This window comes from Orcinus orca, chromosome 8 (assembly GCF_937001465.1).
Source record: "Orcinus orca chromosome 8, mOrcOrc1.1, whole genome shotgun sequence".
NCBI lineage: Eukaryota > Metazoa > Chordata > Mammalia > Artiodactyla > Delphinidae > Orcinus > Orcinus orca.
In genome coordinates this window covers 89,113,844-89,133,162 of record NC_064566.1, presented here as the reverse complement: position 1 = coordinate 89,133,162, position 19,319 = coordinate 89,113,844, and the positions used below count along the sequence as shown (strand labels likewise).

Below are 19,319 nucleotides of genomic sequence, written 5' to 3'. Positions count from 1 at the left end.
ACGGAAAACGCCGGGTGAACCGGAAGTTGGTGTTGGCTCGGTCCCGCCGCACATGCGCACACAGCTCGTCGGAAGGTCCCGAGCTCGACGCAGGCAATGGCGGAGCTGGGTGAGGCGGATGAAGCGGAGTTGCAGCGCCTGGTGGCGGCGGAACAGCAGAAAGCGCAGTTCACTGCACAGGTGCGGGGACAGGGACCAGTGTGAAGAGAAAAGAGGGTGAAGTACAGGTTCCGGGCACCCGCGGAGCTCTGAACGGTGGCGGGGCGGTGCGGCAGCCCTATGCTCCGTGCGTGCTGCGCCCGGTTCTGCCGCTGGTGACCCGTAGTGCTCAGGTACCCTCTAAGCAAGCCTGTAGTGGGGGGAAAGAGAAGGTGTAAAGCGAAGAAAGGCTCGGGCGACACAAAGGCACGGGAGCCTAGCTTGGCGGTGAGCTCTCTGGGCTGGCATTCGGAAGATTCCGGTTCTAAGCTTGCCTCTGCCCCTTACAGGTCACGTGCCCATAGACAAAACGCCCGTCCACTGTAAGTCTTGGTTTCGCAGTCGCCCGCTGCCTCACTGGATATCGAGGATCATATGCAATAATGTATTGGAAAACGATAGAGCAGTAGAGCATTATTGGATCAAGGTGGGCTCTGAAGTAGTCGGTCTAGACTGTTAGTTTAGAACAAGGGTTTTGGAGCATGGTTCCAACCGCGGCGTTGCCCCTTTCTAGCTGCATGACTAACCCTAAACCTAGTTACTTAACCGTGCCTCTTAAACGGAGGTGATAGTCATCTTTTAGGACGCAGAAAGGATTGACTGCTTAGTACCCAGCCTCCCAAAGAAGTTAAGCCCTTGGTAAATGGTTATTCCCCCGTGTTGGGGGGGGGGGAAGGGGAGAGTTCGCTGAATGTAAGTAGCAAGAACCCTGGTTAGAAATCTTTGGGTGCTGAACATTATGAAAGTGCACACATTTTCTGTGCCTGTGTGTGCATTTTTCTGTAGATTGGGCCCGTAACCTTCATCGGATTCTCAGATATGTCCATGACCCCAAAAAGGTTAAGAACTACTTAAGAATAGGTTTAGAATGAGATGAGTGCAGTGGTTTGGGGGAATTAATTGGTACCATAGCCTCCCAGCTTACGCTGGTGCTAGTTTGGAAATATAAAAGAAGGTATTAATCCTGCCTGAGATTTTCTATCTGACTAAGGAAGTGACACAGTTAGAAAATAATGGGCAGTGCTCTCAAGGAGGTAATAATTTAAACTGTGGAAAAATCTTTAGGGAGGAGTATTGAGAGTCAAGTTGAGTATGCTGTGTGTGGACCTCATTGAAACAGATGGGTTGGGTGTTAAATAAGGGAGTGCCCTCAGTGGCTAACAGAGAAACTGATGCATTAGGGTGACTTGATGGAAAGTACATATTTTTTAATTACTAAGAAAAACAGAAAAGGAGAGAATAAAAGGATTGTTTCAATGTAGGGATGCGGAGTTGGTCCATATTGGTGACAAATTAGAAGTGAGGAGAGAGTCAAAGAATAGTCAGGTGACAGAAAATGAGAAAAATGGGAAGGAAATAAGAAAATTCATAGAGTTAGGCCTGTCTGCAGACCCCAAGTTGTTACTATTTTTCTTTCTTCTTAGGTGCATCACTTCATGGAGTTATGTTGGGATAAATGTGTGGAGAAGCCAGGGAATCGCCTAGACTCTCGCACAGAAAATTGTCTCTCTAGCTGTGTGGACCGCTTCATTGACACTACTCTTGCTATCACCAGTCGGTTTGCCCAGATTGTACAGAAAGGAGGGCAGTAGGCCACCCCGTGGGAGAATGACTGAAGAAGCAAAAGACTTATTATTAAGCAGGTTGAAGGGCCAGCAGGGAAATGTTGTCAACCCATTGTCAGGTTAACTTCAGGCTGTTACCAAGCCTGTTGGTGCTAAAAAGTAAGAGATCAAATGTTCAAAAAGTGAAATTTATTTATTGGGAATTCAGAAATTCCATCTTGTATCACAACAGTTATTCAATAAATGTGAATTCTCCAACTCTCTTTTTTTAAATCCCATTTTAGGGTTTAATATATAGATCTCTGATTGGCAGGAACATTAGAAACAACTATGTTCCAAGGCCAATAGTGCAAATGAGAGATCTTAGGTTTTGAAGAGCCACCCTAAGCCATATTTAAGGGGGCTGGAAGAACCATCAAAGCCTTACGCTAAGGCATAGAAGAGAATTTGGGGTTGAGAAAGGTGAAGAACAGAAAACAGCTTTATTGCTTATACAGGACCAAGAAAAGGTAAACATGGCAAAAAACAGAACAGGCAAAATGTGTATTCACTGGGAAGAGGCCTGCTAGTATGAGAGGAAGGGAAGGTCAAGACCCAAACAGAACCAACTTCCTGGAGAAGCCTTGTTCCAATGGCCCATCTTCCTGAGTCTGTGCTTAGAATCAGTACTTTAATAGCACAGAAACTATGCTAAAAAAAAAAAAAAAAATCCATGTAGAAAACTCCTTCCCACGAAGATTTCACTTGCTCCAAGAACAAAACAATTGCATTAGGTTAAGAGGTAGTAATTATATAGACTATTCATCCCTGCTTGGGCCACTAATAATCCCAAAGGTAAAAATATGCACCATGGGACATCAACAATTAAGTACCAAAGTATTAATATTTCAAATAAATATCCCAAAAAGTAGCACCTGCTTATAATCAAGGGATAGGGAACCTCTGGCCAACCAGGTATTTTATGACTAAGCATTTTATTAGAAATCTGTTCTGTAAAGAGAACAAATTTAATAGTTAAGAACTACAAAATATTACCACCTCATGGAATGTTGTCACAGTCTATTGCTGGTGTCGTACAGTCATGCTACCATGAAGTATTTCTGTATTACACATAGGGAAAGTAAGGCCAGGGAGGTTGACTTACCTGCTCCGGACCTCATAACCAATGAATGGCAGACCAAGACCAAAAGTCTGCGCCTTCAAGCTTTACTTCACCCATGAAGTGACGACCAAGAAAAAACAATGTCACTTGATCTGCCGTAATGAAAATAATTCATGTGTTCTGCCAGCCTTCTTCCAGTGATATTTTGGTTTCTTAAGAATTAACATAGTAGGGATCACAGTATATAGCAAAGGGAAATAACAAGGTCTCTGCTTGGTGCTTTAATCCAAAGGCAGACTAGGAAGAAACGGATATGTCCCTGAGAAGCCTATTTCATTTTGGAACTGATTCAATCTAGTTTCAGGAAAAATCTAAAGTTCATTAACAGATTAAGAAATGAACAAGGAAGACAACACTTAAATAGCTGTTGCTGCCCTGAATCCTGTTCAGAGCACCATTAGCACAACTAATGCCTAATTCTTCCTCATTTGGTTGAGGACTTACCTAAGAGAACTGAAGAAATAATTCTGAACACAAGTGCATTTAAGCAATAAACAATGGAACTAGAAAACCTTTTACTATCCAATTACCATGTTTAGGGGTATACTGAGTGTAGCCACAGACCCTGTCCAACAGGGAAATTTGTCAAAAACTCCTAGTCTCCCAATAACAGCTGTCTATGGATGTTATCATGAATGGCAAATGTTTGTTCTTATGTTCATTTCCTCATCAAGTAAACTGGACCACACCTGTGGGGTCAAAATACAGAAAGATCAAAAGCACCAAGGCTAAAGACAAAGTCAAGTTGTGGCACCTACTATGTAAACAGACAAGAGCAACATGATGTTCCCTTATCATACCATTGTATACAGCACTAGTTCCAATCCATCTCTTGACCCCCAGCCCTTGCTTTCCCCAAATTCAACATTCCAATTGGTATACCCAGGTCATTACTGGATTCAGCTTTCCGGGTCCTTTAATTTGCTGCATATGCACTCTGCGCTAAATGTGATTAATCACAAAAAATAATCTCTTCAAGAAACCTTCATAACAAAATAACCAACTCCCTATTAACAATAAGAGGATCAAGTTTAACAGGCCAAAATAGAAGACAAGAAGTCTGTCAGAATGTATATAGATGGCACAGGACACCTCTGACCTCAGGCCCCCTGTGCTGAGCAATAGAGTCACTGGCAAATCCCCAAGGTGTAAGAGCTGTAAATATCCAGAGTCATGCAGGAAACATGTTTCTTTCTCATTTAGTCATCCTCTGAACTCTCAGCAGACCTTTCATCTGTAGCCACTTTCCAATTTGTGCGTTTGTTTGTCCTCTCCTGTATTTCACTGTTAACTACAGGGATGTGGGCTTTTTTATCTCTCTTTTTCCTTTTGGTTTTCTTAGTGTCTCTTTCCTCACTTTCCTCAGAACTGCTGGATGCAGAATCATCTGACTGGGAAGTGTTACACTCTGCCTCTAAGAATAAAGCAGATTTCTTGAGAGATTTTTTCCTGGATTTTTTCTTGCGCTTATGTGGTTGTTTCCTTTTCCTGGTACTAGAAGCCCCAGTTTCTTCTGAGAACTCACTTGAGGAATCTGCTGTTATATCTGTGGCTTCCTTTTTGCTTTTCTTCTGTTTTTTGTGTGACTTTTTTTTCTGCTTTTTTTTGTGGGATTTCTTTGACTTCTTGTGTTTGTGAGATTCATGGGTAGATGATTTTACCTGGGGAGATGTTTTCTTCCCATTGGTAATATCCTGCTGATCACTACTAATAAAAAAGAAAAATTGCTTTACTATAGAAAATAAGTGTATTTATATAATTTTTATATTCTGCTTTCTAGATGGGAAGTTGGGGTTAACATCTGAATTTTAAATCAAAACTGATATAGTGTTACTATGAGACTTTATCACTGAGTTTTTGTTTCCTCATCTTTAAAATGAAGACAAAAATTCTAATCTGCCATACTGAGTTACTGTATGGAACACTATATATAAAAAAAACCTACATGCTGTAGATAATGCCAAATATCAGGGAAAGGCAAAATACCAGTCATCTCCCAACTAAATCTCCTATTATTTCTCTGGTTACATTTTTAATGGCAAATGTTGTATACTTTATAAAAATTACTAACTCGGGACTTCCCTGGTGGTCCAGTGGGTAAGACTCTGAGCTCCCAATGCAGGGGGACCGGGTTTAATCCCTGGTCGGGGAACTGGATCCCACGTGCATGCTGCAACTAAGAAGTTCGCATGCCGCAACTAAGAAGTCCGCAAGCTTGCTGCAACTAAACATGCCGCAACGAAGATCCCACCTGCCTCAACTAAGACCCAGTGCAGCCAAAATAAATAAATAAATACTAAAGTAAGTCTGTAAATCATTTATACATATACATATATCCACTCTTTCAAAAAAAAAATTAAGAACTCAATTTATAATTCAGACTGTGTACTAATCTTACTTTCTAACTTTTTTTCAGTAAGTGTACTTGCCTTACCTGTCTGTTTCAAATTCTTCAGGGTATAACTCTTTATATCCACTGTGACCCCATCTATAAAATAACATTTTAGTACATGTATTGTTAAAGCAATGCATACATTTCTTAAAAATTAAAGACAAATTAGACTTAGGAGTGTACATTTACAGAGACACACAGAACCAAGAAAAAAGAGATATGGTAGAGCCAACACCACATTTATAGCTCGGTAACTTGGTTACATTTTCTGTACTGAACGCTCATTTCAGACACAAAGGATTCCTTTGTCCATTGGTAAGAAAACTTGACATTTTCTTCCTTAAGAAACACTAAGGGGCTTTTATATTCTACTCTTCAGCTGTGAAGTACTTCTCCAAAAACACTTCATAACATAATGCTGTCTACCTTAGGACAACTTTTTTTAAGTAACAACCTTATTGAGATATAATTCATATACCATAAAATTCACCCTTTTAAAGTGTACATTTCAGTGGCTTTTAGTATTTTCAGAGTTGTGCTACCATCACCACTAATTTCAGAACATTTTCATCACCCCCAAAAGAAACAATCCATTAGCAGTCACTCCATTCCTCCATCTCCCGTAGCCCACGGCAATCACTAATCTACTTTCTGTCTCTATAGAATCATCATGAGTGGCCTTTTGTGTCTGCTTTTCTCACCGAGCATAATGTTTTCAAGGTTCATACATGTTGTAGCATGTATCAGTACTTTATTTATACTGCCAAATAACATTCTATTACCATCCCATATACCACATTTTTTTATCCATTTATCAGTTGATAGACATTTGGGTTTCCACTTTTCTGGCCATTATGAATAAATATGCTATGAACATTTCTGTATAAGCTTTTGCAGAGATAATTTTTAAAAGTACACATTCTCAGGCCAAATACCATTAATGGTCACAGGAATTTAGTCACAAACCTGTCTGGCATGTTAGCTTCATAATCATGTAACTTCTTGTTCCAGGATTTAGCCTTAAGAAAATCATCATCCAGTGCCCCAGAAATTTCATTCTTTGGCCTCCAATAGTCTCTTTGACTTTCTTCATCAAAACCATCACTACGCATCCGGCTGTAAGAGAAAACAGAAGAACTTTTAGATAGAAAAGCAATCTGTGAGGTTATTTTATGGAATATCATGAACAAAACTCACTGAACAGGCTAAGGGGAGACAAAAACAACCTGATACTTAATGTTAAAAAAATACTTTTTTTTAACATGATCTGTTCCTCTCTATTAATTTGTACAGTTAGGTGTTCAATGAAAATATGATCATCACTACCCGTCCTATTGCAGAGTATAGACGAAATGACTTTTCGACTGTGGCATGCTGTACCTCACTCACTGATCCTCAAAGAAGGAAGCAGAGCATAATCACAGCTGGGGACATTTCAAACTGCCCTAGAGATTCTGAAATACACTCCCTTCCCTGAACATCAGCAACCTGCTGTAGTTAAGTCAGAGTAACAGTGGGAGCAAGGTGTAACCCATGAGTAAGTTGGGGTGGATAAACAGTTGAGAACCACTGACTTAGCCTGTACTTACAATATCCACTAACCAGTCACTAAGCCAGTTAATTGGTTATCCAAAATATTTGAGGACCTCCTATGTGCCTGCCAGGCACTGTTCTAGCTGCTGGGACTATAATGGCAAGTGAGACAATCAGAAACCTGCCCCTAAAGAGATTATGTTTTAAAGACTTATTCATTATGACAGGCATTAATAGTCCACTCCAAAAGAACAATATTTTGTTCCTGGAAATGCTGCTTGTAACTGAATAACCAATACAAAACAAATCATCATCTGCACTAAGTACTTCCAAATTCTCAAAGAACCATCTTCAGAGAGAAAACAGACTGACAAGGTATTTATTTTTATGTTGAGACTCTGCCTTCTTTACCATGGATACCCTGAATACTTTCTTGTCAAAAGCCATTACACACAGCCAATCACACTCCAAAGTCCACACACTGCACAGGCACACTCTACTTAAATATCTCACTATTAACTATTTCCCTGTGTGGTTTTAGAAATCAGCATTATTACTTTATAATCATTTTTCATACACACAGATCTATACTAACAGGCATATGAGATGCAGGAGATGTTCCCAATACTCAGATATTCCTACACCTCCACAGGTAAGACAACTAAGCCTGCATGATCCTTCATATCCACACTCAAATTATTAAGAAGGTAATGTGAAAGGTTGTGTGACTAAGATAGTAAGAAGATGGGGCAAAGAAAAGGCTGAGAGAGAATGAAAGACTAATAGGGGAAAGGTGTGAATGATCAGCTAAGTGACCATAAGATACCTATAGAAAATCTTAATTTAAAAGCCATCAGATAAGGTCAGAATCCACAGAATCCTTAACGTTTACAATTGTTCAAGGCAGAATTTTTAAGTTCTCCATTGCAAATAAGTGCAAAAAGTGGGGCCACATGCATCATAGCCATTACCTTTATGATTGGGTCTAGATTTATTGAAGAGGAAAGGCTTAAGGACTCACAGAACTGAACTCATCTATCTTTAGCATACCATAATGTTTTTAAACAAAAGTTGATGATTCTGAATGAGATGAGAATTATTTTGGTTCTCAGAGTCGCAACTTCACCTTGAACTGCTGGGTAACATTTTCCTTTTCGCCCCCCGGTACGCATCTTCCATCTGTTTCTCCAGTTCTCTTATTTTCCACATATCTGATTCCTCCTGAATCTGGATTTTTTTTTTAAAGGAAAGAAATAAAAATAAGTTACTAAAAATAACACATTACATCACCAAAAAGTAACTGAAAATACGGTCTGCACTAATTACTGGATTACAAACTGAGTTTTGATCAGGAACCTGGGAAACAAATTCTGGTTTCTCTAGAGTGATTAAACAATCCAATCTAGTAAATCTCAAATATGTAGAATTCTGCAGCAACAAAAGAGCTTTTTCACCCCTGCATAAACACACTTATCACCTTATTAACTAAGCAATTATGCTGCAATTAGCAAATGATAATCCCTTATGTTTCTAAAATGCTTTATGATTTTAACTATATCATCTCTCTATTGAACTTTAAGCAATCTTATGAGGAAAGCAAAGCAGGTACCATTATTATATTTTACTGAGAAGAAACAAAAGCTCAGAGATTTTTACTGAAGTCAAAAAGCTAGTAAGGACGGGTCTTGAAACTTTCTAGGCTAAGTCTCTTTTCACAACATAATAATTTTTGTTAAAAACAAAGCAAAACAAAACAAACAGCATGGGAACTGTTAGAGAATTTCCTGAAAGGCAGAGTATAGCTGCACAAAGAACAATAATAAATTTTATTTCTAAGTCCTCCTGTAATATTTTGTTAAATCTGTCCTAGATTTATCTTTTTTAGCCACTGCTTTCAAATCTAAGCTCACCATCCAACTGGGGTGGTTTATGCAATTGCAGAGGCTGCTTAGGTAACAGTTATACCCTCACTCACAATGAGAATATCAGGTGATATGACAATAATAACATTTGTGGTCAAACTAGTTGTACGGTTCACCAAAGAAAACCAAACAAGGGTGCTTGACCCTTGTTTCATTATATGTGCTCTCGTAGGTGACCTCACCTACACTCATGACCTCTATCATTTCCTGTATCAGTAATCCCCAAATCTTTATATCCAGCCTCAACTCTTCTCTAAGACTGAATTGCGAACTATTTGGACATCCTATAAGCATTTCACCATCAAGATGTTCAAAACCAAACTAATTACCTTTCCCATCACACTTGTCTCTTTTCTTTAGTTCCCTAACTCAATTAATGGCACCATCATCATTCACCCAGTCACACAAGGTGGTTATATTTGATTCCGTAATTATCACTATTATCCAATCAATCATCTAGTTCTTTGAACTTTATTGCCTAAATTCCTCATCTTCATCCCTGTCACTGTTTTCAAGTGAACCACTCATCATCTCTCACCTGGAACATTGCAATTGCCTCCTAACTGGTCCCTCTGCTGTTTCAACCCATCTGATCTATCCCCTACCCAGCTAACAAGTCATCTTTCTAAAATACAAATACAATCATGTCAAACCCTGCTTAAAAATATCTGATGGCGGGCTTCCCTGGTGGCACAGTGGTTGGGAGTCCGCCTGCCGTTGCAGGGGACACAGGTTTGTGCCCTGGTCCGGGAAGATCCCACATGCTGCGGAGCGGCTAGGCCCATAAGCCATGGCCACTAAGCCTTCGCATCCGGAGCCTGTGCTCCGCAACGGGAGAGGCCACAACAGTGAGAGGTCCGCATACCACCAAAAAAAAAAAAAAATTTGATGGTTTCTTTATTGCCTACAGGAAAAAGTCTAATCTCCAAGCATCACAATCCAACTCAATTTACCATTTGGGCCTCATCCTCTGCCACTACCTCCCACATTCTCTACTTTCTGGATGCATACAATTTCTTGCCCCAAATGCTTCATGTTCCTTGCCATACACTAGTACATAATGTTCCCTCTGTCCTGAATGATCTTTTACACCTGGTAAACTTGATCCTGTTCATCAAGAACTAGTTCAAATAACACCCATTGTGTGAAGCCTTTCCTAATTCCCCAAGGCAGATTTCATTATTCCTTCCTCAGTGCATAAAAGGACTTTGTGTATGTCTGCATTACAATACTTATCAAACTATATTCTAATTATTTTATTGATCTTTGTCTCTTCTAACTGTATCAAAATAATTCCTAGCACACTGTATGCCCTCATTAAGCATGTGGAATAACTAAGTTGTACCTCTCACCTTATTGTGAGCATCTGTGTGCCGGATGACGTTCCTCAGGAGGACTTTCCCCAAGGGAACTCGGGACATTCTTCAATCTGAAATGAATCAATAAGTAACATTTAATAATAATTTATTTTATTACCTTATCTTTTATTACTATGTTATAATGAAGCATGAGATAAAGGAAAGATCACTGAACCAGAAGTCAGAGGTCCTGAGGAATAGTTTTTCCTTCACCATTAAAAGGGGAAAACACCTGACCACACTACTGTGAGGATAAAAGGAGATAATGTTCATGAGAGTTCTTTGAAACTGCACCAAATTAAGTGCTTTCAAGAGACCCATTTTATTTAATCCTCAAAATAACTATGTTTTATGAGGCAAGTATCTTCATTCCTATTTTGTAGATGAAATTCCATTAAAGCCATAACTTGCCCAGGCCACATAGTCCAAGGCAAACATGGTTCAGACTAGAAATCAACTCCCGAATCCCAAAATTAGTTTGCAATTAAACACCTAGATTTGAGAGTGTCAGGACCACAAATGTCAACAGTAAAAAAAACTGACGCCTAAAAACATTAAATGCAGAGATGCCCTAAATTTCTTCATTCAAGAGAATTTTATGTTCTATTTTGTACAGAAGCCTCCAAAAAAAATAGATGACAGGGATATTCACGTGTGTAGCCAGCAGGGGCTTTGTGCACCACTCCAACGCTCACTCACCCCTCGATCCTGGGGAAATCAGGCATCTTGCTAGTGTGAGACGAAGAACCACTCCATTACAAGATCTCCTCCGACCCAGAAGCCAAGCAAAGGCAGCTCTGCAGCTTCACCCGAGTCCTTCGTGAAAACGCAGCCTTCCCACCGGTTATTCCGCCCTCACCCGTGGCCCAGGCCACGGCCGCCTTTCCCTCAGCCCAGGCCGACAGGCAAATATCTCTCCGGACTGAGGCCGGAGGCTGCTCCGGCGCGGAATCCGGACGGCCTGGTTGGCTGGGGCATTCCCCGCTCACGCTCCTCTGGGATGGACCCGGGGGTTGGGTTTCGCTCCCCAAAAAGGATGGGGGCACTTTGGACGGGTACGACCCTCGACTGGGCCCCAATTTGTATCTAGAGTGGCTGACGGGGGGGTTGGGGCTTCCAAGTGGAAGACAGAGAAAATACCCCCATCTTCGTCACCGGGACCCCTGCCCCCCAGCGGCCACGGAGCTCCCGGTAACCTTCCCTCCAAACGCCCTCCCCACACAAACACACACAAACACACCCATACCGTGCGCCGCAGCCTCGCGTGGCGGGGGTGGGGGAGGAAGCGGTCTGAGAGAAGAGGGTGCCGACTTCCCTTCCAGGCCGGAAGTCGTGCTCTTGAGAAATTCTTCCCACCAACAGGAGTCCCAGAGACTCCCACAGGAGGGTCTCCAGGACACTCTAGAAGTCGACAGGTGTAGAAAGGGAGGCGGGCGCCTTCCTGGAAAAGAAGTGGGTCGGGCTCAGCCGAAAAGCAAGCCCAGCACCAGCAGAAGCTTCCGGAACTGGATGTAAAAAGACCTTTCTTCCTGGAGCTTTCCGGACTCAATTAGATGTTGTACCAGTCTGGTTACCCTGGTAACAGGCGTCGCCGTTTGTCAAGAAACCGAGAGAAGAGGTGGGTTCGTCGGCCTCTGGAAAGATGATTAAATTTCCCGTTTAGTCTAACCCTAATGTAGTATTTGGAGAACCCAAACCTCTTTTCCTCACTTTGTGGATGCTGTGGGACACTTCTTCATTGAGGGAGGGAGGTTATTCAAGTGGTAGAATATTATTATTCTCATATAATGCTTACCAAGTGTTCCAGCCTCTCTGTATTACCTTACTTAATCCTCGCAATAACCCTATGAGATAGGTATTATCGTCTTCATTTCGAGGAGAATAAACTGAGGCACATATGTAAATTAATTTCTCAAGATCACACAGCTAGTAAGTGATAGAGCTAAGACTGGAATCTAGGCATTCTGGCTGCAGAGTCCATGCTTTTAACTCCTAAACTATGCTGAGGATTGAGGAAGTCTCATGTGGCCCTCGACCCACACAAGATCAGGAACTGGATAGGCCCCAGTCAGCCAATACCCAGGTGTTGGAACAAGAAAATTCCAGGAAATACAGACTTTAAATGACTGTTCTGTCCTCTCAGGGCTTGTGAGGGTCTAGGCAGAGGTAAGGCCTTATTATCTGAGAGAACATCTTGAGAATGTAGGGAAAGGTATTAGATAATTAGAGAATAAGGAAAAGATAAAGTGGTGCTGGTCCACAATCTTTTACACACAGGGGTTAAGGATAGCTGCTAACTCCAACAAAACAGTTCCTGAACTGTTCCTCCTCCCCCAAAAGAAGAAATGAATCAATAGACTTTTTTCTTCCTTAAGTCATGTCTTTCCACAGACTTAAGAGGCCTATTCATCTCAATCATGGAGTCATCCTCAAAGGGTCTGCTCACCCAAGTTACTCAATTCTGGAACCTCCTAGATGATCTGGCTGAAAGTAACCCTGAGAGCTATGAGAAGTTCATTCAACAGCAGATGAAAGAGGGGAAACAGCTCTGTGCTGCCCCAGAACCACAGCTCTGTCTACAAACCAGGATCCTGGTATGTAGAGTTGGTGCCCAGGGAAAGGGAAGTCCTGAATGAAATGGTCCTGGAATAATGAGAGAATGGCTTACCCTTAGCTATTACTACCTTAACACAAGAACACTTGAGGGAAACTGCCACTCTGAATGGAAAATTAAACATAGTGTGGAAGATTGTGTTGAAGGAGTAAGAATGGGAATTTCATATTTATACATTTTGGAGATCTCGAAATGAGCCATTTTTCTGCTAGGATGAAAATTAAAAGTCACGTAATCATGTAAAGGAGAATAATAGAGTTGGAGATTTTCCAAACAAAGAAAACTGATTTGATTGAGGAGGTAAGGAAGTGGTGAAATAGGGTCAAATTCAAATTCATCTGGAACAGCTTAGATCAATTCCCCCACCCTCCTCCCACTTCCTGTGGGAGCAGCAACTGGATGCTTAATGAAAAGCCAGCAGCTTTAGGGAAATCAGGTAACAGTAATTTCTTACAGTTTTTCAAATGCAGTTTAAATCCATGGAATGACTTATTTGGAGCCTAAAGTTCTCACTCTTCAAATTCTGTGATGAGTTACCTTTAGGATATTATTTTAAAATTTAAAAACTAGGTTTTGAGATATGCAAAATTATTTGCTTTCTAGAAACCGAAAGAAAAAATACTTTTTATCAACCTATGTCAGTGGAAAAGGATCCCAGCTCCCCAGTCAGCCACTCATCCAGTACCTCTACGTGTTGGCAGACCAGAAGATATGTCTGAGACATCAGGTACATAGAATTATGGGAGAGAAAGCACATTTTAAAAATTTGGGGGGAAATAAGCAAGAACCAGATTTTCCTTGGTAAAAGGCATTACATATTTTATTTGGTCATAATATACTTAATGACTAATAAGTATACCTTTTTGAAAATTGAATACTGTTTACTTTTCTAATAATATGAGCTATTTTTAACCCATATAAAATATCAAGAAATGCTCTAATTGGAATTTTATGTATATAGCACCATTGTGATTGTCTCTGAAAATACAGAAATAGAATTTATACTTTTCCAGCTTTATCAGGATATGGCTTAATATATTACCTGATGATATCATTAGTGAAACAAATCGTTTTCATTTCACACCCTCTGAATTACACACACAGATGTTTACACAGTCATTGATGTTGCCTACCATCCTGATGTTCTCCAGGCAGCAGAAAAAGACCAAGTGAAAAAAGATCAACTAATACAGATGGCCATGAAATGCATTGAGGAAAAACTCCAATTCACTCTCTCAAACTCTTACCATGTTACCAAATTTAGAATAAAAGGAAGTGTTCACAGAATGAAACAAAATCTGATGGGAATCCAAACTGATTCCACAGATTTAAGAGAGAAAATGAGAAAGGGTAAGTTAATGAATGTAATGGAAAATTAAACTGATTTAAAATGTTTTCTTGCCTCTGGTGTACATTTTGCAGATTAGAAGTCTCAATTGCAAAAGATGAGAAATTTAAGATAGAAAAATATAAATGTTAGATATTAGAAATATTAACATGTCCTAACATGGATGGACCTAGAGATTATCATACAAGGCGAAGTCAGTCAGAAGGAGAAAGACAAATACCATATGATATCACTTATATATGTAATCTAAAATATAACACAAATGAACTTATCTACGAAACAAAAACAGACTCATAGATATAAAGAACAGACCTGTGGTTGCCAAGGGGGAGGGGGGACAGGGAGAGCTAGATTGGGAGTTTGGGATTAGCAGATGCAAAACTATTATATATAGGATGGATAAACAACAAGGTCCTACTGTATAGCACAGTGAACTATATTCAATATCCTGTAATAAACCATAATGGAAAAGAATATGAAAATAATATATATGTATAACTGAGTCACTGCTGTACAGCAGAAATGAAACACGACATTGTATATCAACTATACTTCAATAAATTTTTTTTAAAATTAGCATGTCCTTAAAGATGTTTAAATCCTGCAAACTTTTAAACCAGATTCTTTGGTTTAAGAGTCTTTTAAGGGCTTCCCTGGTGGCGCAGTGGTTGAGAGTCTGCCTGCTGATGCAGGGGACATGGGTTCGTGCCCCGGTCCGGGAAGATCCCACATGCTGCGGAGCAGCTAGGCCTGTGAGCCATGGCCGCTGAGCCTGCGCGTCCGGAGCCTGTGCTCCGCAATGGGAGAGGCCACAACAGTGAGAGGCCTGCGTACCACCAAAAAAAAAAAAAAAAAAAGTCTTTAAAGATTTCCCAAACCGATTTAGCTGCAGCTTTATCTGCCATCTTGGCTAACACTACATCTATTACAGCTCATCGCCTGATAGTACTTCATGTTGTTGATTGATTTTGTGATTTCATCTTCTTTTTTTTTCATAAAGAACTGACCCTTGAACAGATAAGAAGCAGTACTGTGAGCAATTCAGATCAGTTTCCTCAACTTTTACTGCCAAAAGACGAAGTTTCAAGTAAAACAAGGTGTCTGATAGAAGAGATTTCTAGTACAGAGATTGAAGTGGAGATGAAGAGACCAGCCTATGAATTAAAAATTGTGGCAGATCAGAATGAGAAACCTCTGAAAATTGAATTAAAAGTTGAACTACCTGGTATTAATTCAGTATCTCACTGTGACCTTAGTGTTTCTGAGGTAAGTTGAATGGATAATACTGTAAATTTGTATCAGTCAATATTCACTATATTATGCTTTAGTAACAAACTCCATAATCTCAGTGGCTTACAATAATTTTCTCAGGTTACATGTCAGCTCAGCCTGCTTTGCTTCATGAGTGTTGCACATTTTAAGATACAGGTGAAGAAACAATTCCTAATTTAGGTAAGTCATTCTCATGGAAGAGGGAAAAATAGAAATGGCCAAACCATGCAATAGATCCTAAAACTTCCTCTCAGATATGGACTATATTACTTTTACTCACACTGTACTGATCAAAGTAAGTCACAAGGCCAAGTCCTACATCAACAGGGCTGGGAAGAACATTCTTCTCACAGGTAGTCACTAGAAGTTACATGGCAAGGATATATAATCCTCTTATATAAGAAGAGTAACAATCCTACAGTCTACCACAGTCCACCCTCTTGGTCACAAATATTTGCTTCTTTCCCCAGAACGACACATCCAATCCCAGTATCAGGCGCCAAAGTACAGGATTTTGCCATCATATTCTGCGTTAGACAAAGTTTGCATAAACTGCAAAGACAAGTTATCTATTCCCGTAACCCCATGCACCATACAATGTGGAATGGGAAGACGATTACCACAATTAACAGTCTCAATTCAGAAATTGGAAAAAATATGAGGCACACAGTAGTTGCTGATGCACGGCAATTCTGAAATCCTGGTAGGCAGATATTGCGAGGGTCCCTTTCCTGGAGGTAGAGGATGTTCTTGCTTAGGTCCCTTGACAAGGTTCCTTGATTACCTAGCCTCCTAGTTCCATTGTTTTCCATGACTTTCAGCTCCATTCTTTGGGACGTTTTTCCTTTTTCATAATCTACCTTAGCCACATCTGAAAAGAGCGTTGAAGAATATGCTGTCATTAGGTGCTGAGCAGCTTACTCAGCCTGTTTGCTGCCCATGGAATGCTGGGGTCAAAAGATTATTTTAAATTAGTTTTAGTCCAGACTGGTAGCACTTTCTTTCTTTGATTCCAGTCAGTGCTACACCTCTCAATTCTTTTTTAGACATGTCCATTTTTCAATAGCCTCTTTTGACTTAATTGCTGTCATCTGGGCCAAATGTAAGGCTTTAATGAGGTCCATCTTAATCCAGTTAGAGGTTTTAGCAAAGGGTATAAAGACTTATGATTTAGTATTTGCCTCTAGGCAGCTTTAATCAGCCTTTGTTGATAAAGAAATAATTTCTCACTTTATTGTTTACTGGTTGAAAATAAAAATTAGTTCCATTTTTCATTCCTCAAGTCTTAGAATTTCTGGGCTCTGTATATTCCCTTTCAATTCTGTATTTTCCCTTGCAAACTGAGAAATTCTTTTCTAAGCTCATCTTTTTGTAGTACCTTGTTAAATGTGGCCAATAGAACCAATGCATGCAAATAACATTCTATTTTCCCACTTCTGTACCTAAAGCCACAAATTAACCGGGTACATTATGTCTTCCAAATTATTGTGAAAAGGGCTTTGTCACCATAAAACATAGATCACCATCTTTCCAGTCTCCAATAAGTTTCCTTGCTGTTTGCTGGTCAGCCCCAAAGTCAATGCTACATAATTTAGGATGGCAACACCCATCTTCTGGTACTGTATCAGTTAACTTTTGATATACTGAGCAGCAATAACCACCTCAAAATCTCAGGGATTTACAACAGCAACTTTATTGCTTTTAAGTGGGATCCTCTTCTTATGCGAAAGGAGTGAATAACTGGGAACAATAAACAAATAACACAAATTTTAACCAGGAAATATTTTTCTATTTTCATCTTTAAAATTTTCTCTTGGTTTATTATTCTTAGGATGACTTATTGATCGAGGTTTCTGAGTACAGATTACATCTGAATCTTCCAGAATCTGTGGATACTGAAATGACTACAGCAAAATTTATCAAAGAGAAAGCTACATTAATTGTCACAATGCCATTGGTGTAAGTTAAGAGCATCGTGTATTTGGAGTTTTTGGAGTTTTCAGTGATAAAGTCATGTGAACTAGAGGGCCTTCATTATGGTTGAAGAGGTTTATCTTAAACACTAGTTTCATTTTCTAAGAGTTCCTTTTGATGGAATGAGATTTTCTCATCAGCCGTTTTTTTTGTTTTGTTTTAATTCTTTCTCCTTCTCAAGTAAACTTAGCATCAAGCAGAAACTACTGAAAACAGTACTGCCATGATATACTTGTTTCAAAGATATTTGTAATGGTCTTAAGTAACTTAAATATCATTTGGGAAAAGTCTATTTGTCTCCAAGTATTCAATAATATGTGAGAATTCTTGCTTTACCAGTTGAAAAAAAAATTTTTGTCTCTAGTAAATTTCTGCATCAGGAATAAATCCCACACTGTGAAAGAAGTTTTTTATTACCAAGATGTGCCTTAGCAGTGACAGTTTCCTCCAGCAATAAAGATGTAGGGCCAATGTAATAGTATGCAAACCTTTGCTTCTATTAACCTCTGTACTTCTATAAAACAGCTCTGGCAGGAGTCCAAGCCTACCTACCTTTTAATATCAGATATGGACTTGTCTGTGGATTAGATACAACGATGCAGTAACAGTATTGGATGTTATTACACATAAGACACAAAATACATCCAACTCTAATTTAAGAAAAAGGAGCTGACTTTGGGACCAGTGCCTTTCTCCTAAGAAAATAATTTTTAAAATACAGAAGTGATGTACTTTTTAAACTCTCATTCATCTGTCAGTTCGTTCAATACAAAAGTATCAACTTTCCAATTTATATCCTAAGTAAGGAACATTCACATCAAACTTTAAACATCTCTTGGTCTTTTCTAGATATAAAACAACTTCCTTGTAATTATTAGTTTCTAATTCAACATAAGGTCTTTAAAGTTCTCATTAACTTTAAAACTTTTTAACTTTAGAAACTAATGTATGTGTAATAGAAATAATTGAAATGTGACAATTAAAAACAAATATTAAAATTTTCTTAAACCTGACCTGGACTTGAATTTTTCTAGCAATAGGATAATTTATTGTCTGAAAGTTTTCTAGAACTATATGATGTCCTAAAATTAACAAACCTATTATATTCTCCTTATCCCTCAAAAATACCTGGAATGCTTTGACCTTATCTTTGCTTCTACAAAATCACTGTGGAAACTTATTTCCTATAAACTCCCATACCTAACTATATTGAACTGGCTGACTCTACTCTTGCACTCTCGCACTTAGGTGTTACTTATGTCAGCAGCTATATAATTGGATACTTACTAATAAAATGAGTACAAGATCTAACATGCTTAATGTTAAAATGGTAAATTTACATCCTAGTTATTTTCCAAAATACTTTCACTTATATTCTAACATCTCCACCTCACCCTCCCTACAAAAAGCAAAACTTTGTCCAGGAAGAGCATTAACTAGTGATGAACTGTGGAGTAGTTTAAATTGGAATCTTACCAAGATTTTTCTTCTTCAAAACTGAAAACTTTGAGATGGACATGAATTAGCCTTGATTTAGATACCAGATTTTTCTGTAAACTTGGTGTTAGAGATCGGTAATCAGCAGTGATTATTTTCCCATGTATTCCAGAGTTCACGCGTTACTGGGGGATGAGTATTCCTTACAGCACATTCCTATTATCTCTTGCACTGGTCAACTCCTCTTGTAGACCATGCCTTGGGATATTTTAACTTCACTCACAAACCTCAGGAATGGAAGTACCTAACAGAGCCAGACCACACTTCCATCTTGCTATGTGCCACCCCCCAACAAGAGAGCTCCTTAAGCCTAAAGCGTTAGGTTATATGCTCCTAAACTCAGTCCTTATTTTACCAATTCTATAAACTCAAAATGTTTCTGTGTACAGCTTACCATGTACACAGCTGTTCCTGGTCTTAAATAATCTAATGTGAGAAATAATTACCCACAGATCAAAAATATTAGACCAGAAACATTGAAATC

At 39.4% G+C, this 19,319-nt stretch overlaps 3 protein-coding genes across 6 annotated transcripts; 2 read left to right on the top strand and 1 right to left on the bottom strand.

Annotated features, from left to right (window-relative positions):
- Nucleotides 1-48: 48 nt before the first annotated feature.
- TIMM8B (translocase of inner mitochondrial membrane 8 homolog B) lies at nt 49-2,021 on the top strand. Its single transcript, XM_004273406.4, has 2 exons — nt 49-180; nt 1,623-2,021. Exons 1-2 carry the CDS (start codon nt 97-99, stop codon nt 1,788-1,790), a joined length of 252 nt encoding a protein of 83 aa, XP_004273454.1. The 5' UTR covers nt 49-96; the 3' UTR covers nt 1,791-2,021.
- Nucleotides 1,938-11,513, bottom strand: NKAPD1 (NKAP domain containing 1). 4 transcript variants are annotated; one of them, XM_012534264.3, is made up of 6 exons: nt 11,377-11,513; nt 10,125-10,201; nt 7,977-8,077; nt 6,284-6,433; nt 5,360-5,413; nt 1,938-4,632 (listed from the first exon to the last, which is right to left on the bottom strand). In XM_012534264.3, exons 2-6 carry the CDS (start codon nt 10,191-10,193, stop codon nt 4,125-4,127), a joined length of 882 nt encoding a protein of 293 aa, XP_012389718.1. In that variant the 5' UTR covers nt 10,194-10,201; nt 11,377-11,513; the 3' UTR covers nt 1,938-4,124. The 4 variants fall into 4 exon arrangements, with proteins under 4 accessions (XP_012389718.1, XP_004273452.1, XP_012389717.1 ...); XM_004273404.4 differs by having other exon boundaries at nt 1,938-4,629; XM_012534263.3 differs by lacking the exon at nt 11,377-11,513 and adding an exon at nt 10,830-11,142.
- Nucleotides 11,514-11,647: 134 nt separating this feature from the next.
- On the top strand, nt 11,648-17,545 carry PIH1D2 (PIH1 domain containing 2). The gene is made up of 6 exons (XM_004273407.2): nt 11,648-11,748; nt 12,522-12,724; nt 13,348-13,471; nt 13,849-14,094; nt 15,093-15,358; nt 17,196-17,545. Exons 2-6 carry the CDS (start codon nt 12,548-12,550, stop codon nt 17,325-17,327), a joined length of 945 nt encoding a protein of 314 aa, XP_004273455.1. The 5' UTR covers nt 11,648-11,748; nt 12,522-12,547; the 3' UTR covers nt 17,328-17,545.
- The last annotated feature ends 1,774 nt before the right edge of the window (nt 17,546-19,319 follow it).